This window comes from Thalassophryne amazonica, chromosome 7, assembly GCF_902500255.1.
Source record: "Thalassophryne amazonica chromosome 7, fThaAma1.1, whole genome shotgun sequence".
NCBI lineage: Eukaryota > Metazoa > Chordata > Actinopteri > Batrachoidiformes > Batrachoididae > Thalassophryne > Thalassophryne amazonica.
Genome location: NC_047109.1, coordinates 81494649 through 81517437, shown reverse-complemented (window position 1 = coordinate 81517437; position 22789 = coordinate 81494649). Strand labels below are relative to the sequence as shown.

At 42.7% G+C, this 22789-nt stretch overlaps 1 protein-coding gene across 1 annotated transcript in view; it reads right to left on the bottom strand.

Moving 5' to 3' along the window:
* Nucleotides 1–14977, bottom strand: part of pbxip1b (pre-B-cell leukemia homeobox interacting protein 1b) — a 41933-nt gene extending 26956 nt beyond the window's left edge. The window contains exons 1-3 of the mRNA XM_034174775.1: nt 14959–14977; nt 4681–4758; nt 2074–2134 (exon numbers count right to left, since the gene is read on the bottom strand). Coding sequence (XP_034030666.1) covers nt 2074–2104 — 31 coding nt within the window. The 5' untranslated portion in view covers nt 2105–2134; nt 4681–4758; nt 14959–14977. The remainder of the gene's footprint in view (nt 1–2073; nt 2135–4680; nt 4759–14958) is intronic.
* Between the last annotated feature and the right edge of the window lie 7812 nt (nt 14978–22789).

Sequence of the window (22789 nt, the reverse complement as noted above, 5' to 3'; positions counted from 1 at the left end):
CTTGATCAAATCATAGAGCCACAATAACATTACACTCAAGCATCACTCATCTTCAACAGTTTACTCCAATTGAGGATGGCGGGGAGCTGGAGCCCATGCAAACAGGGGGAGAACATGCAAACTCCACACAGTAAGGCCACAGGTGGGATTTGCTCCCATGACCTTACTGTGAGGCAACAGTGCTAAACACTAAGCCACCATGCTGCCAATCAGCAGTACAATTTAAAACCCCAATTCCAATGAAGTTTGGATGTGTAAAATGCAAATAAAAACAGAATACAATGATTTGCAAATCCTCTTCAACCTATATTCAATTGAATACACCACAAAGACAAGATATTTAATGTTCAAACTGATAAACTTTATTGTTTTGTGCAAATATTTACTAATTTTGAAATAGATGCCTGCAACACGTTTCAAAAAAGGTGGGACAGTGGTATGTTTACCACTGTGTTACATCACCTTTCCTTATAACAACACACAATAAGGACACTAATTGTTGAAGCTTTGTAGGTGAAATTCTTTCCCATTCTTGCTTGATGTATGACTTCAGTTGTTCAACAGTCTGGGGTCTCCACTGTCGTATTTTGCACTTCATAATGCACCACACATTTTCAATGGGTGACAGGTGTGGACTGCAGGCAGGCCAGTCTAGTACCCGCTCTCTTTTACTATGAAGCCACGCTGTTGTAACAGGTGCAGAATGTGGTTTGGCATTGTCTTGCTGAAATAAGCAGGGACGTCCCTGAAAAAGACGTTACTTGGATGGCAGCATGTGTTGCGCCAAAACCTGGATGTACCTTTCAAGATTGTTGGTGCCATCACAGATGTGTAAGTTGCCCATGCCATGGACATTAACACACCCTCATACCGTCACAGATGCTGGCTTTTGAACTTTGCTCTGGTAACAATCTGGATGGTCTTTTTCCCTCTTTTGTCAAGAGGACACGACACGTCCATGATTTCCAAAAAAAAAAAATTTGAAATGTGAACTCAGACCACAGCACACTTTTCCATTTTGCATCTGTCCATTTTAAATGAGCTCGGGCTCAGAGAAGGCAGTGGAATTTCTGCATGTTGTTGATGTATGATATTCGCTTTGCATGGCAGAGTTTTAACTTGCACTTGTAGATGTAGCGAGGAACTGTGTTAACTGCCAATGGTTTTCTGAAGTGTTCCTGAAACCACAAGGTAAGATCCTTTACACAGTGATGTTGGTTTTTAATGCAGTGCCGTCTGAGTGATCGAAGGTCACGGGCATTCAATGTTGGTTTTCAGCCTTGCTGCTTACATGTAGAAAGTTCTCCAGATTCTCTGAATCTTCTGATTATATTATGGACTGTAGTGATGGAATCCCTACATTCCTTGCAACTGAACATCGAGAAGAACATTGTTCTTAAACTGTTGGACTATTTTTTTCATGCAGTTGTTCACAAAGTGGTGATCTTCACCCCATCTTTGCTTGTGAACGACTGAGACTGTTGGGGATGCTCCTTTTATATCCCATCATGGCACTCACCTGTTTCCAATTAACCTGTTCACCTGCGGAATGTTCCAAAACAGGTATTTTTGAACATTCATCAACTTTCCCAGTCTTTGTTGCCCTGTCCCAGCTTTTTGAAATGTGTTGCAGGCATCCATTTCAAAATGAGCAAATATCTGCACAAAAAGGTTCATCAGTTTGAACATTAAATATTAAATATCTTGTCTTTGTGGTGAATTCAATTGAATATAGGTTGAAGAGGATTTGCAAATCACTGTATTCTGTTTTTATTTACATTTTACACAACATCCCAACTTCATTGGAATTGGGGTTATAATCTGTTAAATAAAATAACATTACACTACTGTCTGAATGGGGGAGGGGTGTGTCAGAATACTCCATCAGTGAAAATACGCAATTCTTTAAAATTATGTAACAACTGCCACATGCAGAATTAACTGAATTCTAAGTGGTTTCATTTGATTATCAGGTACAGAGTGGCAAGAAACACTACAGAGCTCAAAGGAATCTTCAATGTAACATCACAGTATAAACATGGTGAGATATATTTAACCACCACACACACACACCTGTATGGCTTTCTTCATGCTGCTCTGTCATCACTGGTCTTGGAGTTGCAGAGATGGTCTCCTAAGAGAGACAACATACAGTCAGTTTGGGGAGTCCAGTTCCAAAATTACTGTGCAACAACATCCATTTCAAAGTGGCACTAAATGAAACAATGAACCTTTACATTATTACATGACACTAATGTAACGATAATTCTAATAACGCATTCTGAAATGAGCTGGTCTTTTAGTTTTAGTACACAAGTTACCAGAAATATTTTTACTTGGGCAAAGACGATACTGTAAATATTGTAATATGTAAATATTTCTCTTTACTACTGTATGACTTCTGATGCTGCTGCAACAAGTGATTTTCCCCGCTGTGGGATCACCAAGTTGATCTTATCTTACCATGACATTCTGGGGCCTGTTTATCACAAATCATTTACAAAAACACCACATTTTTTGCGTTACTTTCTCTCCAACTCCAGGACAACCATACTGCATATTTGCTTGCCAACCAGCAAATCTATCATTAACTCCAGCTTTAGCAGCATGAAAAGTGGCAAAAATACTTTTAGGAATTAAATGTCTTTAATTGGTATATCACAACATCTGCTTCATATGGGGAAACTAATGCTGTGGATTAACTTTTTTTCTGTGCTCAAAGTAACTGGACTGCATTGTGCCCTCAACTGCACACCGGGCAGAGTATTTTCAAACAGAGGATACTCTGATCTCAGTCCACCACTTCAACCTCTGGACAATCATCTCCCCAGTGAAAACTGGAGACGGTGTGGTGCTACTGTCAGCAGAGCAGCCAATGAGATGGCTGAAAGATTTGGCAGCACAGTGCTCGGCTTCGGGCGACCACACACCACATGTTCGTCACGCACGTCACACACAGCAGTTGCATGTGTGCATTTACACGAGGCAGTGCTTCAGCTCCATCACTGCATTCCACACTACCGCCTGCGACAGTTTTACAGTGTGTGCATTCAGATTGGACTTTATGTGTGCGCACGCACTTAAAAAAAAATAAACTAACGTGCTGCCATGGGGATCCACAGATTGGGTAGTGTTTGTACAATAGCTGGGTGACATTTTATCAAGGGTGGTAATAAATAAAGCAAAGTTCTATAATGAGTTAGAATAGCATGTGAGACCAGAATGTTTTCGAACCTTAGACCTCAACAGTTTTAGAAGATAACGCAACCCTTTTATTTCCTGTTAATTATGTAATTTTTTTATGTTAATTTACTGTCTTAATGTATTTATAAGTTGTTTAGGATCTTCTTATCACATACACACCATTATATTATTCTTGTATTTTGACATTTGATTTTTAAATGGACCACGATGGAAATAAGTGTTTTCACTTTGTGTCATCCATGAATTTTTAACATATTTACAGTTATATTATGTACTTGTATTGAACTTATGTAATACAACCACGTACGCTACAGATGATTTACTGCCCCCTGCTGAAATGGCACGTTAGTCCAGAATGCCATTAGCAATGTTAGCTAATATCGATAGTTTCTCCAAAAATGTCAGTCCGATCAACGTTCCATTTTGGCACCGTTCATCCTTGACCCAAAATACGTATGCATACCAAACGTCAGCTGTCCCCAGTCTCACGCACGCAGAGCTTTGTTTTTTTCTGTATTCTGCTGCAAGCAGGAGCTTTTAAATTATTACACACGCATAAACAGAGACAGTGGGAGAAGACAAACGCACTACACTTGTCACTCATGGTAATAACATAACACTTAACTACACTGACAAACCAACTGAAGTACAAAAACACAATAAATCAATAACACTATTAAACTAAGATGAACCACAACGACAACAGTTAAAACCCCAAAACCCCAAGTTGTATTGCAGCACAATGTCCAATGCTTACTAGTTCACTAAAATTGCTAATTTTTCCCAAAACATTAGTCCTATAACTTTGTTTTTGCAGTATTCATCCTTGACCCAAAATACATAAGCATATCAAATGGCAAATGTCAGCTCTCCCCAGGTTCTGCATGATCAAAGCCATACTCATGCAGGCACAGGGGCCACATGGCTATTATAATATAGATAAAATAAAATAAATAAATAAAATTAAATCCACCTGTCTGAAAGCACCTGATGTAAAATATTTGACTTGCCATTAATTTTGTCCTTCTACATAGTTTGTATAATCTAGAGTTTGAGTCACAGAGCTCCTTGTGGAGCACCGGTTGGATAGAGAAGAAAGTGAGTTCTTGTAACTGGACATGAGTTTTTCAGTCACTGCAACGGTTTGTTTTTCAGCCATAGAAAATAAAGTGTTAATTTAATGTTACCAATTTTCTGCCTATTTAGCTGCTTACTGCTCATGTCATACACTGGACAAAAAAGAAAGAGCGCAAGCTCTTTTCTTTGTCTGTTTGAAAAGCTTTTAATAACTTCCCGCACTTGGCCATCAGAAGTGTATTCGTATGTGGCGAAAGTGTTGAACTTGTAGAAACATTCATTTATCTTGGCAGCAAAATTCACGGCTCAGTCCTCAGCCTTCAAGATTAAAAATAACTACATAAAACGAATAAATCCCTTTCATTAAGGTGCTGCTTGATGACTGTAACATTACAATACCTCGGGAGTGAGGATGGTCCAGCTGTTAGCACCACTGCCAGACAGTCAGATGGAGATGTTGCCCCTCTCCTACAGACACTGGAAGAATTAAGTTAATTTGAATAAATGTCAAGAATAAAAATGATTGAAGGTTATCTCAAAGATAACTTGTGTATTATTTATTTTATTTATTTTTTGGCCCAAGGCCATCAAAATATGGCCACCGGGTACTGCAAATGTTTGCGTCTGTCTGTGTTCAGTGTAAGTCCAGTCCCATTACTGCCTGGGTCTTAAAATTCACAGGTAACATTCTTGGGACACAGACCTTGGACAAGTTCAAAGATGGCTAACCTTGACCTATTTTAAGAGGTTAAAAACTCACATTGTGTTTCCTATGTTTAATGCTATGAATCATGCGTTTTGTTTTTTGGGGGGGCAGGTGACAGCCAATCAGAGTGGAGTGGCATCGTGACGTCACTGGCTGGTTTGTCTCTGGCACTCCCAAACCACTTTGTTACTGTGGAAATATAACATGTTTCTCATATATTACGAGAAAGCTAGTGAGAAAAAAACACTTCTACAAGTGAAAACTTTGTTTTCTAAACAAGACATCTTGCAGACGTTAGCATGGTGACGTCACTCGCTGGTCTCTCTGCCTGCTACTTCCACTGTGTTTCTGGGTAAATCTAACATCTTTCTCATATATCATGTAAAAGCTAGTGACAAACACTTCAGAAACTGAAAATGCTACTTTTGTAAGCTGACACCTCTGGAGTGATTTACAAGACATCTCACAGACATCAGTGTGCATCACACATGGTGGAATTCACTCCCAAACCACTTTGTTTCTGGGTAAATATAAAATGTTACTCATATTATGTAAAAGCTAGCAAGAAATAAACACTTCTAAAACTGGAAACACCGTTTTAGTAACCAGGTACACCTCTGGAGTGATTTACAAGTCATCTTAAATAATTTCTTTCGGGATAAAAAAAAACGCTAATCTTATCTTGTGGACATCAGCAAGGTAACTTGCGCATCACAGGTAACTTCTACTCTTCAAAAGCTCATGCATGTGCACAATGCACGCCCTCCTACAGACGCCGCTAAAAAAATATATATATATATTGTATATGATTGGTTGATTGAGTTTATTCTGTAACATCAAAATAAACATACAGCGGTAAATGTATTAATGATACACAAATAACACAATAAAGCATAAAGGCTTATTTCCATTGTGGTGCTTGTGCAATAATCACGCTGTCTAATTAGCATCTTGATATGCCACACAAATAACACAAAGCATAAAGGCTTATTTCCATTGTGGTGCTTGTGCAATAATCACGCTGTCTAATTAGCATCTTGATATGCCACACCTGTGAGGTGGAATGGGTTATCTTGGTAACGGACAAGTACACACTAACACAGATTTGAATAACATTCGCGAGAAATAGGGCTTTGTGTATATAGAAATAGTTTTAGATCTGAGTTTAGCTCATAAAAAAATAGGACTAAAACAATAGTGTTGCTTTATACTTTTGCTCAAAAGAAGGAGAGATACGGCCAAGGGTATTTTAACAATGCGTTCTAGTTTAAATATTTAGTAATTCTCCAACAAGGGACCGTTAAAGATGGTGGAGCAGAAAGAACAGAGTTTTGGTACTGTGCAATGCTCTTAAATGCAATATTTGTGGCACACAGCAAACCCACTGTAAGCGAGCAGGTATATTCAGCAGTCACATGCACAGTTGGGTGACACTGGCAGTTGAAAAGGGACTTGGAGTGTTTAAACATGCACAGGATTTGAATACACTGTTTTTGCATGCGGCCGTACCCATTTTTCTGATGACCTACTGTAAAGTACTGCGACAATGCTACTGTGTACACATGTGTAGGCTTAGGCACTTGAATTTCCTGGAGCATTCAGTTCTTCGTTAGTAGTTTGTGCGAGTTGCTGGCCTTTTTGGTCCCCCATGCTTTTGACTGCCTGGGAAATGTTTTGGCAGAGATGTGGGTAACTAAGGCTGGTCTTATTCAGACAACACTGACAACAGAAGGGGCCATTCATTTCAAAGCTACTAGTCAGTTCAGGGATATCTACAAAACATGCATTTTTAACTCCTTCACATTGGAAATAGGAACAAGACATTGTGCATCACCGGTCCTCTTTGCCCTGTTCATAAAACCCCTGAGCCAGTGGATCAGGCAGAGGCCTGGTATAAGAAGTTGTAACAGTGGCTTCTGGGTAGCAAAAACTAGCCCTATTTGCTCATGATTTACTGATAAATATAACAACCTATGCAGCCACTGAAACAATGGATGAAACTGCTAAAGGAATATGGTTTTCTGTCAGGGAACAAAATTAATATAATATTACTAAAACTCAGGTATTAGCATTCAACAATGACCCCACATCTGACATCAGGAACTTATATAAATGAAAACAGGAGGCAGACTATTAAATACAGTTTTATGTAAAAGTTTGGGCACCCCCAATGATTTCCATGAATTTTCTTTATAAATCATTGGTTGTTTGGATCAGCAATTTCAGTTAAATATATCATATAGCAGACAAACAGTGATATTTGAGAAGTGAAATGACGTTTATAGGATTTACAGAAAGTGTGCAATAATTCTTTAAACAAAATTAGGCAGGCGCATAAATTTGGGCACCCCAACAGGAAAAAAAAACAAACAAAAAAAAACAACTAGGACTGCAAGCAGTCATATACGGGCCCTCGTTCCGCGCGACTGCCTACCGAGGCCAGCGCATCCCCTTGTGCCCAGATGTGGGCATGTGCATACAGGGGCAACCACTCACCACACAGTTCAAATTTCAAGAAAATCACACAATGCATGAAGGAGTTATGACGTGCTGATAGTTCATCCACTAGGGGGCACTCAGTGTACAAACAGAGGGGCCAGGTGTGTTCAGGGGCTGACCCTCATTACATATGTAAAGTTTCAAGTCAGTCAGGTAAAGCATGAAGGAGTTATGACCAGTTGATTGTTTATCCACTAGGGGGCCTCAGAGCACAAACAGAGGGGCCAGGTGTGTTCAGGGGCCAACTGTCATCACACTTGTGAAGTTTCATGTCAATCAGGCAAAGCATAAAGGAGTTATCATGACTTGATATTCCATGGCAAAGGGTCAAAATGGCGGCGCCATAGCGGCCACACCCTTCGACATAGAGAAAAGCTTTGACAACTTTTGATCAGTATCATCTCTGGATGCTGAGAAAGAAATTTGAAATGCATTGGACAAAATCTGTAGGAGGAGTTTGTTGAAATACGACATGTGGAAATCACACCAAAATGAGAAGAAAATTCAAAATGGCTGACTTCCTGTTTGGAGTAGACCCATGGTGCAAGAGACTTTTTGTACGTCTGTGCAAGTCACACGTGTACTAATTTTCATCTCCCTACTCCAAAAAAACCCCTATAGAGAGGGGTTGTTGAAAGTTTCAAGGGGGCGCTATTGAGGCATTTTGCCCCCCCCCCATGGGCGACGCCCCTATGAATTGTAAGAGGTTGTCGTGCTTGACCTGTGTATCAATTTTCATGATATGACAAAATTAAAGTCGTCAAAAGGAAGAATGTAATTTCAAGGCGAATGGTCGATATTTGGCATGCCGCCACACGGACGCCGTTACTCGTCACTTCATGGCCCTCATTGCCTACGTTGACCAACTTGTTCTGCATGTTTTAGAAGTGGAATGACCTTGATTGGGGAAACTATGTGACATCAGGACCTGTTAAAGTAAAAATAGGACATTTCCTGTTACCACCGAGGGGCGCTATGGTGGAGGTGGGAAGTTAATATATGCAGATGTTCAGGGCGTAGCCGTCATGTCCAGCAAGTTTGAAGGATCTACGATGAAATGTGGGTTTGACAGCCGTTCGAAGTGAAATGGCGTGCTCCGAAAAGCTCGTCAAAATTTGACGAACCCTAGCAGCCACGCCTTTTGACCTAATTACATTCTTTTGATAACTTGTGATCACCATGGGGTCATGATGATGTTGACCAAATTTGAAGACGATCGGATGAAATCCCTAGGATGAGCTCGTTCAAATGTAAGTAGTGGAAATGGGCAAAAATTAGCTCAAAATCCAAACTTAAAATCAAAATGGCCGACTTCCTGTTGACATTTCACCATGACGGTAAGAGACTTTTTTGTGCATCCCAGCATGGTAAATATGTGTACCGAATTTCGTGTGGCTACGACAAAAAAAAAAAAAACCCTATGCGGAGGGTTTTTTGAAAATTTCTAGGGGGCGCTATTTTGCGATTTCGCTTTCGGATAGGGCCGGACGACTTTGCAAAGTTTGGCGAGTTTTTTTGAGCATGGGAAGAGGCCGAAATTTCGATTTCAAAAGTGAGAATAATAATAATAATAATAAATAGCGCAATTACAATAGGGTCCTCGTAGGACTTTTTCCTACTCGGGTCCTAAATATATCAATATTTAGTAGAACCTCCTCCTGCAGAAATAACAGCCTCTAAATGCTTCCTATAGCTTCAAATGGGAGTCTGGATTCTGACTGAAGGTATTTTGGACCCTTCTTTACAAAAGATCTCAGGGTTTGTTGGTTTCTGAGCATGGACAGCCCGCTTAACAAAAACAAAAAAAAACACGGCACTATGTGGCTTAGTGTGGCTGATGTGAGCCATTCGAGGCTGTAATGACAGGTCGGTTGTGGCTCACTTGAGGCTGCTACATGCGGGGTACAGAGAGGCACATAGTGGCACCTTCATAGTGGATACGTGATAGATGAAAACGTGGGTCATTCTTCAAATAATCACCGCACACCCATGCGTGGCTCCTTCTTCAACCTTCATTATTCGGTGGGACCGAGAGTCCCATGTTGGACGTTCTTCAGGAAACAGTTAAAATTAGTACAGTGGGAGACTTATCGAAATGTTTCAGGTGATGCGCTTATGACTAACTTTGTACCCAACAGAACGCATGGTAGATTTAAAAAATGGATCTTAAAAGGTTTAATCACTTATAATTCATTTATCCACAAGGGGGCATTGCAGAGTTTTAAGGCCCTTCAGAAGAATTACAGGCTGGGAAATGAAGATGACAGACAGACCATGATGTCTGTTTGAAAGATGTCCGATACCTACTTTATAATCACTACCCACTTTAGAGCCCGTGAATCCCCACAGGCAACATGCTGGTGTTGTAAGGAAATTTTAAGAAAAGCATAATGGACAGATATCCAAACTTCCTGTACTTGCCATCATTAATACCTAGTGAGATTGGGGAGGACTAGTAAACAGATTGTAAATTGACTGCAAATTACTGTAAATCAATACTGTTGTAAACTGTTTATGCTATGTAAATTACTTTTCTTGAATAAAACTAATAAATCAATTTTTAAGCAACAAAATGTAATTCATTGTGGAAAACAGTACAACCCATTCTGTAATCTACTTGTCAATAGGTTTAGGAAATATACCTCTGACATTTTTATATGCATTCATCAGTCAAAAAGCAATGCAGATGACAATGCAATATCTTTTGTTTACTGCACAATTTGACAAACGGATTGCATTTATATAGTGCTTTTCCGTCTACATCAGACGCTCAAAGCACTTTACAATAATGCCTCTCATTCTCCCTGATGTCAGGCTGCTGCTATACAAGGTGCCCACTACACACCGGGAGCAACTAGGGGATTAAGAACCTTGCCCAAGGGCCCTTATTGATATTGCGGTCAGGCTGGGATTTAAACAAAAGATCTTCTGGTCTCAAGACCAATGCTTAACCACTAGACCATCACCTCCACATGACATGGATTCAGAACAAAAGTTACACATGGAACTACGGTTCTATGAATTCTGGATGCCCATCAGAGGATTATTCCATGCACGCATGCAAGACCTATGTGCATGCGTGTATGGAATAATCCAGGTGATAAGCACCGCCCTCTGGCGGTGAAGAGGAATAAAATAGAAACACCATTAAGTTCTTTCAAAGACAAGCACATTTCCTGTGTACAGGCTTGTATCGATCAGAATCAGAAGTACAGTGAACCATGAGCACCAACACTGCCTGAATAATGACACACTTTCCTTCCAAAATTCACTTCACTCTTAGCTCTGCAATTTAGGTCTTCTAATCAAGTTATTCCCAAGAGAAGTCTTCTGAATCTAGCCTAGGGCCCAGAGAGCATTGGAGAGCACAGTGGACCGCTTAAATAGGTACCAGTTAAATATAGCTACCAAGAGAATGATGTAGTATGTAAATCACAGCTATGGGCAACAATGTTTTAAGAATCCCCATTGCGTTTTAAGATCACAGAGCAAGAAAATTTTGATAAAGATAAATTCTCATTGTCTAGCCTAATCCAACTGATCCTTTGTAAATAAAGGTGGAGTCAACAAATGCAAAAGCTGCCAACCAGAGGTACTTGATTTGGTCAACTGACGCTTGACACAGCAACTTCTGAAACTGTGACAGCACTGATCTGGGAAATTGTCACCACACAATTACATGCCAGACAAACTAATGTGAACTACCAAGACTTGGTGAGCCATCAGATCCAGATGGTTTAGTATTCAGCCCCTAGAAGCTTTTTTATTACAAGAACCAATCACATTTTGCTGGCTTTCTTACCCTTCCTGAAACAATTCTAGAATGCCTAAATTAAAAAGGGTACAGGTAGCCTTGAATTCAATTTTAATTCAATTAACCAGGCACCTTGTCAAGGAAGCACTAACGGCTTGTGCCACAGTGTTGCCAACTGTTTTATGTCAAGATGCTTTGCATGTGCTTGACAAAAAGTAAACACGATACAGACAAGGATGGTTTCTCCTGATACAACTTAAAATGCATCACATCTGGACTGATTGAGAAAATAGCTATGTTTTCCTTGGCACCTGAGCTCTGGATGCTTCGGCTGGACAAATTGTACTTAATTGGGAAAATCATGATGTCAGTAGTAGATAAAACATTGCAATAGACAATGACAAGTGTGGTGGCTGGGGATTGTACTTTACTTTATCTGCTTTAAAAACGTTTCTAAGTTAATTACGGTAACTAATTCACTGTAACAGGCCAAGTAACAGTACAGCTCAGCTGAATTTCAAAAGATGTCAGCTGGCCACATTCACAACAGCCAAGTCCTCCTCACTATTTAGAAAAAGCTGTTTTGTCAGAGTCCCCCCCTCACATGTTCACAAAACCCCTGGCAGTCAAACTTTTTGATATCTTAATTTTTTTATGTGCATTCTATTAAAATAAACACTGTGTTGCACAACTTATATGAATCACTGATCTGAAAACAATTGTGCTTTTTGTATGCCATTTTTGTTTTTGTTCCTTCATGGAGAGTGCTCATCGAATAACATTCAACCACTAAAACCTTTATTCAGTGTGTCAAGCAGAAATGCTCACTCCAAGCAAGTCTAGACTTAAGACGTACTTATTTTCCTTTCGTATGGCTAGCATACTGGCATAGTATGTTGCTTTGTACTCTTAAATTTATTTTATTAGGAAACTGAGTGGGCCACAGCCTCAACTTTATCTAAATTCTGGGTCTTTTAGTGAAGGTTAGGGCTAGTAGAAGGCAATCACCTTAGTATTTCTTCTGTTTTTCTTGTTGCTTAATGCTGACAAATTATTGCTTGAGGTTTCAAATCAAAGGGAGTTTTTCCTTACCACTGTCACCTGTGTGCTTGCTCTGGGGTTTGGTAAGGTTAGACCTTACTTGTGTGAAGCGCCTTGAAGCAACTTTGTTGTGATTTTGTGCTACATGAACGAAAATAATTTGAAATTGGCGTATCCACTAAGACATAATGTATGTATACCATAGACATAGGGAATATAATTACCTGTGTAAATCATCCTCATCTACTTTATATGTAGCATTAAAATTTTAATTTTTTTCCATCTACAGTTGTCCAATGAACGTCTTGTATGTAACGAAAATAATGTTAGCTTTCATAATCAGCCTAGCATTTTTTTCTGGTAATGTCTGTTTATGTGCACGTGTTTGTATTTCATAGTATCAAATATAGCAGATGGGCAGGTGTTTGTGACGGCTAGACACTATCCTTCATTCCGCTGGATAGCTTGAATCCATTTCCGACAAACTTCACAATCAACAGGGAAGGAATGAAATGACAGGTATGGCTGCTTTTGAGCATTACAAGAACAGCCGGGTATCGCTGACCGAATGGCCCCCCTAAAAATAGGTCCATCCTGCCTTCAGTGCGCATGCATCATTTCGGAGTGTCAGCAGCAATTCACCGATTATCGCCTCGTTCCTGCTTAAAACTGCACTCTAGTCATCATCTATCTTGTCGACAGGTATCTGAAGCTTTTGTACAACAAATCATTTCCACATAAATTCAGCATTATTGCACAACAGAAGATGGGGGAAGCGATCGGTGAATTTGTTTAAACATTATTGTGGCTGGCCTCTTCCTTACTGTCGCTACAGAACAATTTGTTTACTTATTGTCGGAAAAAGGTTTCCACAATGATTGTGTACTTCCGGTCAAATAGACAGAAGTTGGGTGAATGGTCAATAGCCCCATAATGCCTGGTTCACAGGGGAAGATAATTAGGTCGATATCGGACCCGATCTTCCCCTTCCTACAATCTTAAGGACACCCCAACACTCGTGATGATACTAAAGATAATCTTATCAAATATTCCTGCCTTGTGTGGTGTGTTAAGAGCGCTCTGATCTGCTCGGAAGGACGTCAGGAGCACGCTGATCGCAAATCAGCGATATTCAACATGTTGGATTGTACTGGCCCGATATCACAGCTTGTGTGGTGTCCTCCGACCATAAAGAAGCACAGAGCCTGCTGAATGTGACACGCAGCCAATCAGAAAGTGAGGTGGCGGACGCACAGAGCTGAATCTAAAATCAAAACAACTCTTATGGCTTACCAGAAAGTCCGGTGGTCACGCTGTCTCCACTCCTTTAAAAGAACGCCTACTCTTTTTGTAACGTTTTTCTTCTCTGTTATAAACAGTCCACAAACTATCTCGGTTTGTTTACTATGAAGTCACATTTAATCTTGAGAGATTTTGCGAGATTTCCTGTCTGACCTGGGAAGGTTCGTGTGTGAAATCTGTACACCACACACTGTACGAACACTGATCTATGATTTTTTTTTTCTTCATGTGTGTAGTCTCTCAGGTTTTGGAAACCTACAGATAATTTTAAAATCTTTCCGTGTGAACCGGTGTTCTGTCGAGATGAGGTGCGCCATCGAGATGAGGTGTGTCGCGTAACTGCACGTGCACTGAAAAAATTACATGACAAAGTTCGCTTATTTTGATGGGCAAGTAAATGTAGAAATTGTTCATCTGAACGTAGTAATGTATAAAATCTACTCACTATAAAATGATAAGTATTTTTAACCTGGAGTTAGCTTATTTTGACAGGCAAAATATACATATACATACATTTATGCTCCTAACGTAAAATACAGAAAATGTTTTACTTACTAGGCTATAAATACACTGAATACAATTAATAAATAAAAAAAACTTACGGAAAAAAACAAAAAAAAAATGCGCATGCGCAGTTGCACGTCGAGCGAATTACATCATCTCCTCGTGTAGTCGCGCGAGGCACCTCATCTCGACGGGTGACGTCTTCCAAGTCCGGGGCGCTACTGCGCGTAGCACCTCATCTTGACGGGACACCGGGCTTAACCTGCATGTCTTAGAAGTGGGAGGGAAGGCGGAGCACGTATTATTATTAATCACATGGTGTCCACAACTATAATAACAGATGAAACATTAATCCACTCCTTCAACGGTGGTGTTCACTACCACTATCTTCTTATTTATGGATAGATATCCATCCTTTTATAGCTGTAACTGCATGTTCAGGGCAAAAATGACCAAATTAGGTCAGGGCACAAAAGCGCAAACCAAAAGGGGCCGTAAACTGTGAGAAATGACGAAAAACTAATTAGAATTCTCAATCCTCGCCGACTTGAAGGGATTCATGTGTTTATCCAGACCAGTTTTTTTTTAGACACATTATCGTCAATTTAACACACACAAAATCAACGGATTCCGAAGGGCTGTGAAGCAATGTCACGTAGTCAAACAACTTGTCAGAAACATTACGAGCTAAAACTCAGAAGCATCACTTCTTTACAGTGTTTTAAGTACGAGCGAGACTACGTGATTTCATTTTTTTAAGCACAAACTTTACACATTAGCTTGAAAAGTTGCTCAGGCGACGCGGACGGTGCAACAAAAAGTTGCGCACTAAAGTCCTAGTTTATTAAAAAGTGTTTATGTGAATGATTACCTGAACCAGTGACTTTGCTCTCAGTCGCGCTGCCTGACACACTTTTTGAAACCTTTCAGCGTCTTCATTAGACTCTTACCGACTCCTTAGCTTAGATGAGTGACGTGCCTCTTGCCCAATGACAAGAGAAAGAGGGAAGCTAGTCCTGCCTCACGTCTTCCAGTTTAACCAATGGCAGCGCAGTATGTACTCCTCCGCCGGGAACAGGTCCAAACTGATTGACATACGCAAGTGACATGAGTGTTTGATGCACACAGACCAGAAAAATAGGCACACCTGTTCCGAGTAACACAATACTATCCAACGCATTTGTCCTGTCAAAAACCACAGATTTTGTTGTTGTTAAGAATGTGTGATGTCTGTGAGGTTATTTTACAGGATCCTAGATGGATAGCATAAGCTGAAATTTAATATATTTTGGCAATTCAATGATCTTCCATCATTTGCAATGCGAGATTCAGGCTCAGCACAACCAAAGTAGGACCTGTTCCCACCTGGGTGTTGGACTTAATCCTTGTCAACAAACCTGTCTGATTTTCATCAGAGGATTTCACGGCACAGTCGCAGACTGGAGGGTGTCCAATTTGGTGACTTCAGAATTCTAGCTCTGCTTTTTGCAGATGATGTGGTTCTGTTGGCTTCATTAGACAGTGATTTCCGATGTGCCCCAGGCAGGTTTGAGGCCGCGTGTTGGAAAAAGGGTGGATTGTCTCCTCTTGGTCACTGTCCCAATTAGATGAGTTCAAGTACCTTGTGGTCTTGCTCAGATGGTGCATGAGATCTGAGGTCCTGCTGATGCTGTACCAGACCACTGTGAGGATGAAAGAGCTGAGCTAGAAGGCACGACTCTCGATTTGCCAGTTGATTTATGGTCCTATCCTCGTTATGAACTTTGGGTAATGAATGAAAGACCAAGATCACAAATAAAAGTGGCAGATTCCTGCATCAGGTATGTGGGTACCTTTACCCTGCTACTCAGGGTAAAGGTGAGAAGTTAGAATATCTGAGAGGGGCTCGGCTATACCCTGTGTTCCTGATCTGCACACACAAACATCTCAATCTTACATTTCTCACTTTTTTCCAAACCATCCTACCTGCACTGTCACTCTGAAATTGCCATTTTGTAATCCTCCATTATATCACTCACAAAGAAAAGCACAGCGTCTTCAGCATTGTCACCTTCTGCTCCACCTCTTGTCTTTTTGTCAGTGCCATTGCCTCCAACCCACACACATACAGTAGCTGGTCTCATGGTCATCTTGTAACCCTTCCCTTTCATTCTTGCAGATATCACTCCTGCCACTCTTCTACACCCTGCCCCTACTCCCTTTGCAAGCCACTGCATTTCCAACCCAGTTTGTGATGGCATTATGAAAAGCCAATTAATTTATGGATTTGTGATATTGTCACAAAAATGGGGTGCTTTTTGTGATGGGGCACAAATTAATTTTGTGACGAGGGTATGAAGTGTGGGATGACGGGTTGGGGGGTCAGGGGGAGTTATAGTTAGGGTTAGTGGAAGGGAGGCACTTTCGTTATGGGTAGAGTTAAAAAAAACTGTCACAAAAGTGCCCCATTTTCTTGACAGGGGCACGAAAAAAAGCGTGCGAACCCCTTTATCGCTTCTATCCCTTGCAGCCACACCATTCCACCATCCTCTGTCTCATTCACACATGTGTTCCATGTTGCCTCTGCTGACTTTCATTCCTTCTCCTTCAGTGTGTACCTCCACCTGTCACTACAGAGCGCAATCTCATGTGCAAACTTCATAGTCCATGGAGACTCCTGTCTGATCTCATCCATCAATCTGCCCATCATCACTAAAAACAGGAAAGGGCTCAAAGCTGATTCTTGTTGAAAGCTTACCGCTACCTTCAACCTGTCTGTCATTCCTACTGCACACCTCAATTCATTCCTTATCGATACTCGCCGACTCCAATCAAGGGTCAAGGGGGGGCTGGAGTCTATCAGGGTACGCCACAGACAAAACGTCAGTCTGTCACAAGGTCACATATAGACAGACAAACTCACTCACGCTCACACACACACTTATGGTCAATTTAGAGTTAACGACTCACTTAACTTGCATGCCTTTGGAAGTGGGAGGTAGCCGGAGCACCTGGATTTGAAGCCACGCGACAGAGGTGGGACGAAGTCACTGTCAAGTCATTCTCAAGTCATCAATCTGCAAGTCCCAAGTTAAGTCTCAAGTTAGCTTGCAAACAATTGGTGGTCATTATGACTTGAAACTTGACTTGGGACTTGCTGATTAATGACTTGAGAGTCACTTGATGGTGACTTCGTCCCACCTCTGCCATGCAAACACGGGGAGAACATGTAAAGTCCTCATAGAAACCCACGACCTTCTTGCTGTGAGGCAACAGTGCTAACCACCCCAATTCAATTCCATTCAGTTTTAGCACTAAATCAAGAAAATGTCGCTCCAAGGTGCTTCACAAGGGCAAGGTCTAACCTCACCAACCCCTCTGAGCAACCATAGTGGTGTTCTTTTTTGAGTAAGAGAAACCTCAAGCATTAGGTCTTTCTAACAATAACAGATCAAATAAACAAAGTACAAGAAAGAATGATCAAACATGCAAAACAAGAATGAAACAAAAGTCGGATTATAAATCATTGTGAATGTTCATGTCATTATCCAGAAAACAGCAGTTTCGGGCAAATCTCGGCTGCATTCTCAAACAGAGGTCCAGTAAACAGGATCCGACTTCGTAGCACCTCAAACAGAGAAAAAGAGAGCAGAATCAGTCAGACGGAACTAATAACACACAAAATGCTAATTCTCAGCAATAAATCTACAGAATCACAGTTGGGATACAAATGTGACTGCCAGCAGCTAGGCCTTAGCTTCAGAAACAGACCCAAATTTTAGATATGATGAGACTGAGACCCTCTCCATTGTTAGTAATACAATGTATACAAGTAATACCCACCACATGGGTATTTAATCTGTACTTGAAAGTCTCAAGAATCAGACTGTTTTACGTTCCATAGAACAGGTGCATGGTAAGAGAAAGCTCTGTGGCCTACTGACTTCTTTTTAACCTTTGGAACGCAGTAATCCTGCCCTACACAGGATAGGTTGAGTCAGCGTAATATTGCGGAGACGACAGAAAGCAGCCTTCTGATTTCTCTAATGTATAGGTAAAAAGACAGTGTGGCACTGCTGGCAAACCTGTCCTGCACCACCCTCACATACTTTTCTGCCACTCCAAACATCTCCATACAATGCCACAAATCCTCGCTTGGGGAAAGTGTCCTGAGGAATGTTTCGGATTTCTCGGCAGATGTTTTCCTTCAATGCATCGATGCTTGCCATCAACATAAACTTCAGGGTCTCTGCAAGTAAAAAAGAAACATAAGTGATTAAGTTTGTAGCATTTAAGGGTCAAACGGAGAGTGACACCCTATATATAGTGACAAACAGAGGTGGATTGGCCATTAAGAGTACCGCGATTTTTCCTGGTGGGCCGATCAATAAATGGGCCAGTGGCTACCTGGTTAATTTTTTTATTTTTCATGGTAACTCTCCCGGCCCAGGGAGAGACATGCAAGACCCACAGAACTCATCTGCAGCCTTCAGACACAGACCCAGTGGCTTGTTTGTCAAAAAAATACCTTGTGGCCTTGATAGGCTACAGAGGCCCAGAGTCTCACTCATGCATGTTCTACACACCCACCTCCCCTTGTCCAATCATCTGTAATGATAAGCAAACATGGTGAGAGTGAGAGGGGGGGAAAAAAAACACAACAGAACAGAACACGAAAAACAATGTGAGTCACAAAATGGAGAAGAAATGTAAAGCTGGTGCAGAAAAACTGAGGGAAATAAAGTGCTTTGACTACGAATGCTGCTAAGAGCAGAAAAATTTCAGACATGTTTGCTGCAGGGGCCGGCCTGGCAGGGGTGCCTGCAACGGGTCCCTCTCAGCCGGTGGTGTTGGATGACGAGTCGGACAACACTGAAAGTGAAGCAGCGGCTACCATTGCAATGGAGGTCGTACAGGAGGAGATTGGTGGTGGTGATGATGGCAGGTGTGTGCCAGCATGGTGTGGATAAATAGTCATTCATATAAATGTTTAGCCTTTCATATAAATGAAAGTACCCCCCTTTTTTTTTTACAGTTATGAGTCTAAGATGTTTACGTCTCCATAAATGTTCAAATCAAACATGTCATGTATTCACCTCATAGCAAACTGTGTGGTGTGTTACAACTAAATCTAGTTATCTAAAGTATTGGAAAACAATACCATATTCATATCCTGATTAGCTGATTAGTTGTTTTTATTAATAGACACTTAACCACTATTTTATACTTTCATCAAAGGATGCCACACATAATGATGATCTACAGCCTTACAACTCACATGATGCAATGTGATGTGGTTTCAGCACGTAGAGCTGCTATTTTCACAATTTTGATAATTTCTTCCTTTAATGACATCCCCCAAATCAGGTCACCAGAGTTAAAGTGTTGAAAGTGTCAACATGCACCTTTCTTTGTGCCCAGAGTCTAACTGGTTCATGAAGAACATTGATGGACTGCATTGATATGGCACTTTTCCATCTGCATCAGACGCTCAAAGCGCTTTACAATAATGCCTCACATTCACCCCGATATCAGGCTGCTGCCATACAAGGTGCTCACTACACACCAGGAGCAACTAGGGGATTAAGGACCTTGCACCAAGAGCCCTTAGTGATTTTCCAGTCAGGCTGGGATTTGAACCAAGGATCCTCTGGTCTCAAGCCCAACACTTAACGACTAGACCATCACCTCCCCTAACATTGATCTAACAACATAACAAATATGTACGCTTTACATATTATTTTCAGACAGTGTTTTTGGTTTATTGTACTTTCAACAGTTCCACATTATACAGTTAAAACTGTTGTGTGGGCCGCTGAAGAGGAGGTACTGTTGGCCCACCACCACCAGATGGCGCCCTGCTTGAAGTGCGGGCTTCAAGCACGAGAGGGCGTCATAGCAACCAGGAGTGACAGCTGTTACTCGTCATCAGCATCAGCTGTCACTCATCCACATCATCACCACCACCTTAAAGGCCGGACTGCAACTCCACCTCCCCGCCAAGAAATCAGCTACCAATCCGGTAATTTTCTCTGCTGACTCAAAACATTGAGTAATAATCTTTCTTTGCAGCCGTTTTCCTGTGGTGTGTCCTTATCTGTGGGATTGGCGTTTGGTGTGATCAGCGACGGCTTCGCTTCACAACCCAACCAGATAAGTGGTTAAACAGGAGCTGCACGAGTGTGTGAGTGGAGGTGGAGGTTCTCCCTCCTTACTGAATACAGACTGGAGGATTACTGAGTGTGCGAACTCACCCTCATCAGGACTGTCTCTGTTCTCTGCCAGCAGTACCGGGTCTGACTGCTGAAGACAGCGGCCACCTGGGGCGCAGGGCTTGGCGGCTCCGGTGTTCTTCAGCTCCGTTGGCAGTGGAAGCTGTGTGGATCCGGCTCTTCTCTCGCCAGGCGTCTTCTATCGTCGAGCCTGCCCACACGTCACCTGGTGTATGATTGACAGTCACTATATTGTTATTGTCTGTACGTCGTTGTGTGATTCACAACATTAAATTGTTACTTTTGGCTTATCCATTGTCCGTTCATTTACGCCCCCTGTTGTGGGTCCGTGTCACGACACTTTCACAACAGGATTTCTCGGCCAATGTCATGGATCCTGAGGGGCGTCAACCATCGCTTGAACAGCCAATGGAAGAGCGAGGTGCACAGGCGCCAGCAGGAGGCGTGTTGGGTGAGCTGCAGCACATCTTAACCGCCTTTACCACTCGGTTGGACTTAGTTACCGAGCAGAGCAGTGTTCTCAATCGTAGGATGGAGGCTCTCACCGCCCAGGTGGAAGCGCATGCTCAGGGCGCTGCTGCAGCACCTCCTCCTGCTGACCGTGTGCCAGAAACAGACATTCCGCTGGTCGTTCAACGAACCCCCCCACCTTCCCCTGAAGCATACATAAGCCCTCCGGAGCCGTACGGAGGCTGTGTGGAGACGTGCGCGGACTTCTTGATGCAGTGCTCGCTCATCTTTTCACAGCGTCCCGTCATGTACGCAGCAGACGCCAGCTGGGTGGCTTATGTGATCAATTTGCTTTGAGGAGAGGCACGTGCCTGGGCTACGGCACTTTGGGAGCAGAATTCACGGCTCCTAACGGTTTATACTGAGTTTGTGAGGGAGTTCCGACAGGTGTTCGACCACCCTCATAGAGGCGAGACCGCTTCAAGTGTGCTGCTGTCAATACGGCAGGGGCGTCGGAGCGCAGCAAAGTATGCAGTCGACTTACGCATCGCGGCAGCGCGAGCCGGCTGGAATGCTGTTGCGCTCTGCGCCGCCTTTGTAAACGGACTGTCTCTGGTCCTTAAGGAGCACCTGGTGGCGAAGGACGAGCCGCAGGATTTAGATGGGCTTATCGACCTGGTTATACGGTTAGACAACCGATTAACGGAACACCGACTGGAGCGAGACGAAGGGCGTGGTCAGGCACAAGCCATCCCTCTTCCTCCCGGGTCCGAAAGGAAGCCGACTTCCCCACGCTTCACTGCCAGGGCTCTCCACGTGACAACAGCTCCCCCTGCTGATGTTGCTATGGAAACGAGCAGGGCCAAAAAACGATCAGATCAGAGACAAAGGAGGCTGATCCGTGGAGAGTGTTTTCTCTGCAGCTCTACCGAGCACACACAGAGAGAATGCCCCAAACGGTCAAAACAGCAGCACTCGTCCTTAGAGACTGGGCTAAGGGTGGGTCACAACACCCACGTGGGGAAACCCCGACGATCTGCACGAATCCCAGTCACGATCCTGAGTGGGGATCTAACCCTTCACGCCCCAGCACTGGTGGACACTGGGTCGGAGGGGAATCTGCTGGATAGCAGATGGGCAAAGGAGGTTGGGCTCCCTCTAGTGGCCTTACTGTCACCATTGTCGGTGCGGGCGCTAGATGGCACTCTTCTTCCACTAATCACACACCAGACACAGCCAGTGACATTGGTGGTGTCTGGGAATCACAGGGAGGAGATTGTGTTTTATGTAACACCTTCTACCTCCCGAGTAATTTTGGGTTTTCCATGGGTGTTAAAACACAATCCCCGGATTGATTGGCCGTCTGGGGTTGTGGTTCAGTGGAGCGAAACCTGCCACCGGGAGTGTTTAGGATCCTCGGTTCCACCCGGTGTGACAGCTAAGGAGGAGGTTTTAGTCCCCCCCAATCTGGCGGCGGTGCCAGCCGAGTACCACGACCTTGCTGACGTTTTCAGCAAGGATCTGGCACTCACGCTGCCCCCGCACCGTCCGTACGATTGTGCCATTGATTTGATACCGGGCGCTGAGTACCCGTCCAGCAGGCTGTACAACCTCTCACGTCCGGAACGCGAATCAATGGAGACCTACATCCGGGACTCATTAGCTGCCGAGTTGATCCAGAACTCCACCTCCCCGATGGGTGCTGGTTTCTTTTTTGTGGGCAAGAAGGACGGCGGACTCCGTCCATGCATTGATTACAGAGGGCCGAACGAGATCACGGTTCGCAACCGATACCCGTTACCTCTGTTGGATTCAGTGTTCACGCACCTGCATGGAGCCCAAATTTTCACGAAATTGGATCTTAGGAATGCTTATCACCTGGTTCGGATCCGGGAGGGAGACGAGTGGAAGACGGCATTTAACACCCCGTTAGGTCACTTTGAGTACCTGGTCATGCCGTTCGGCCTCACCAATGCGCCCGTGACGTTACAAGCATTGGTTAATGACGTCTTGCAGGACTCCTGCATTGGTTTGTCTTCG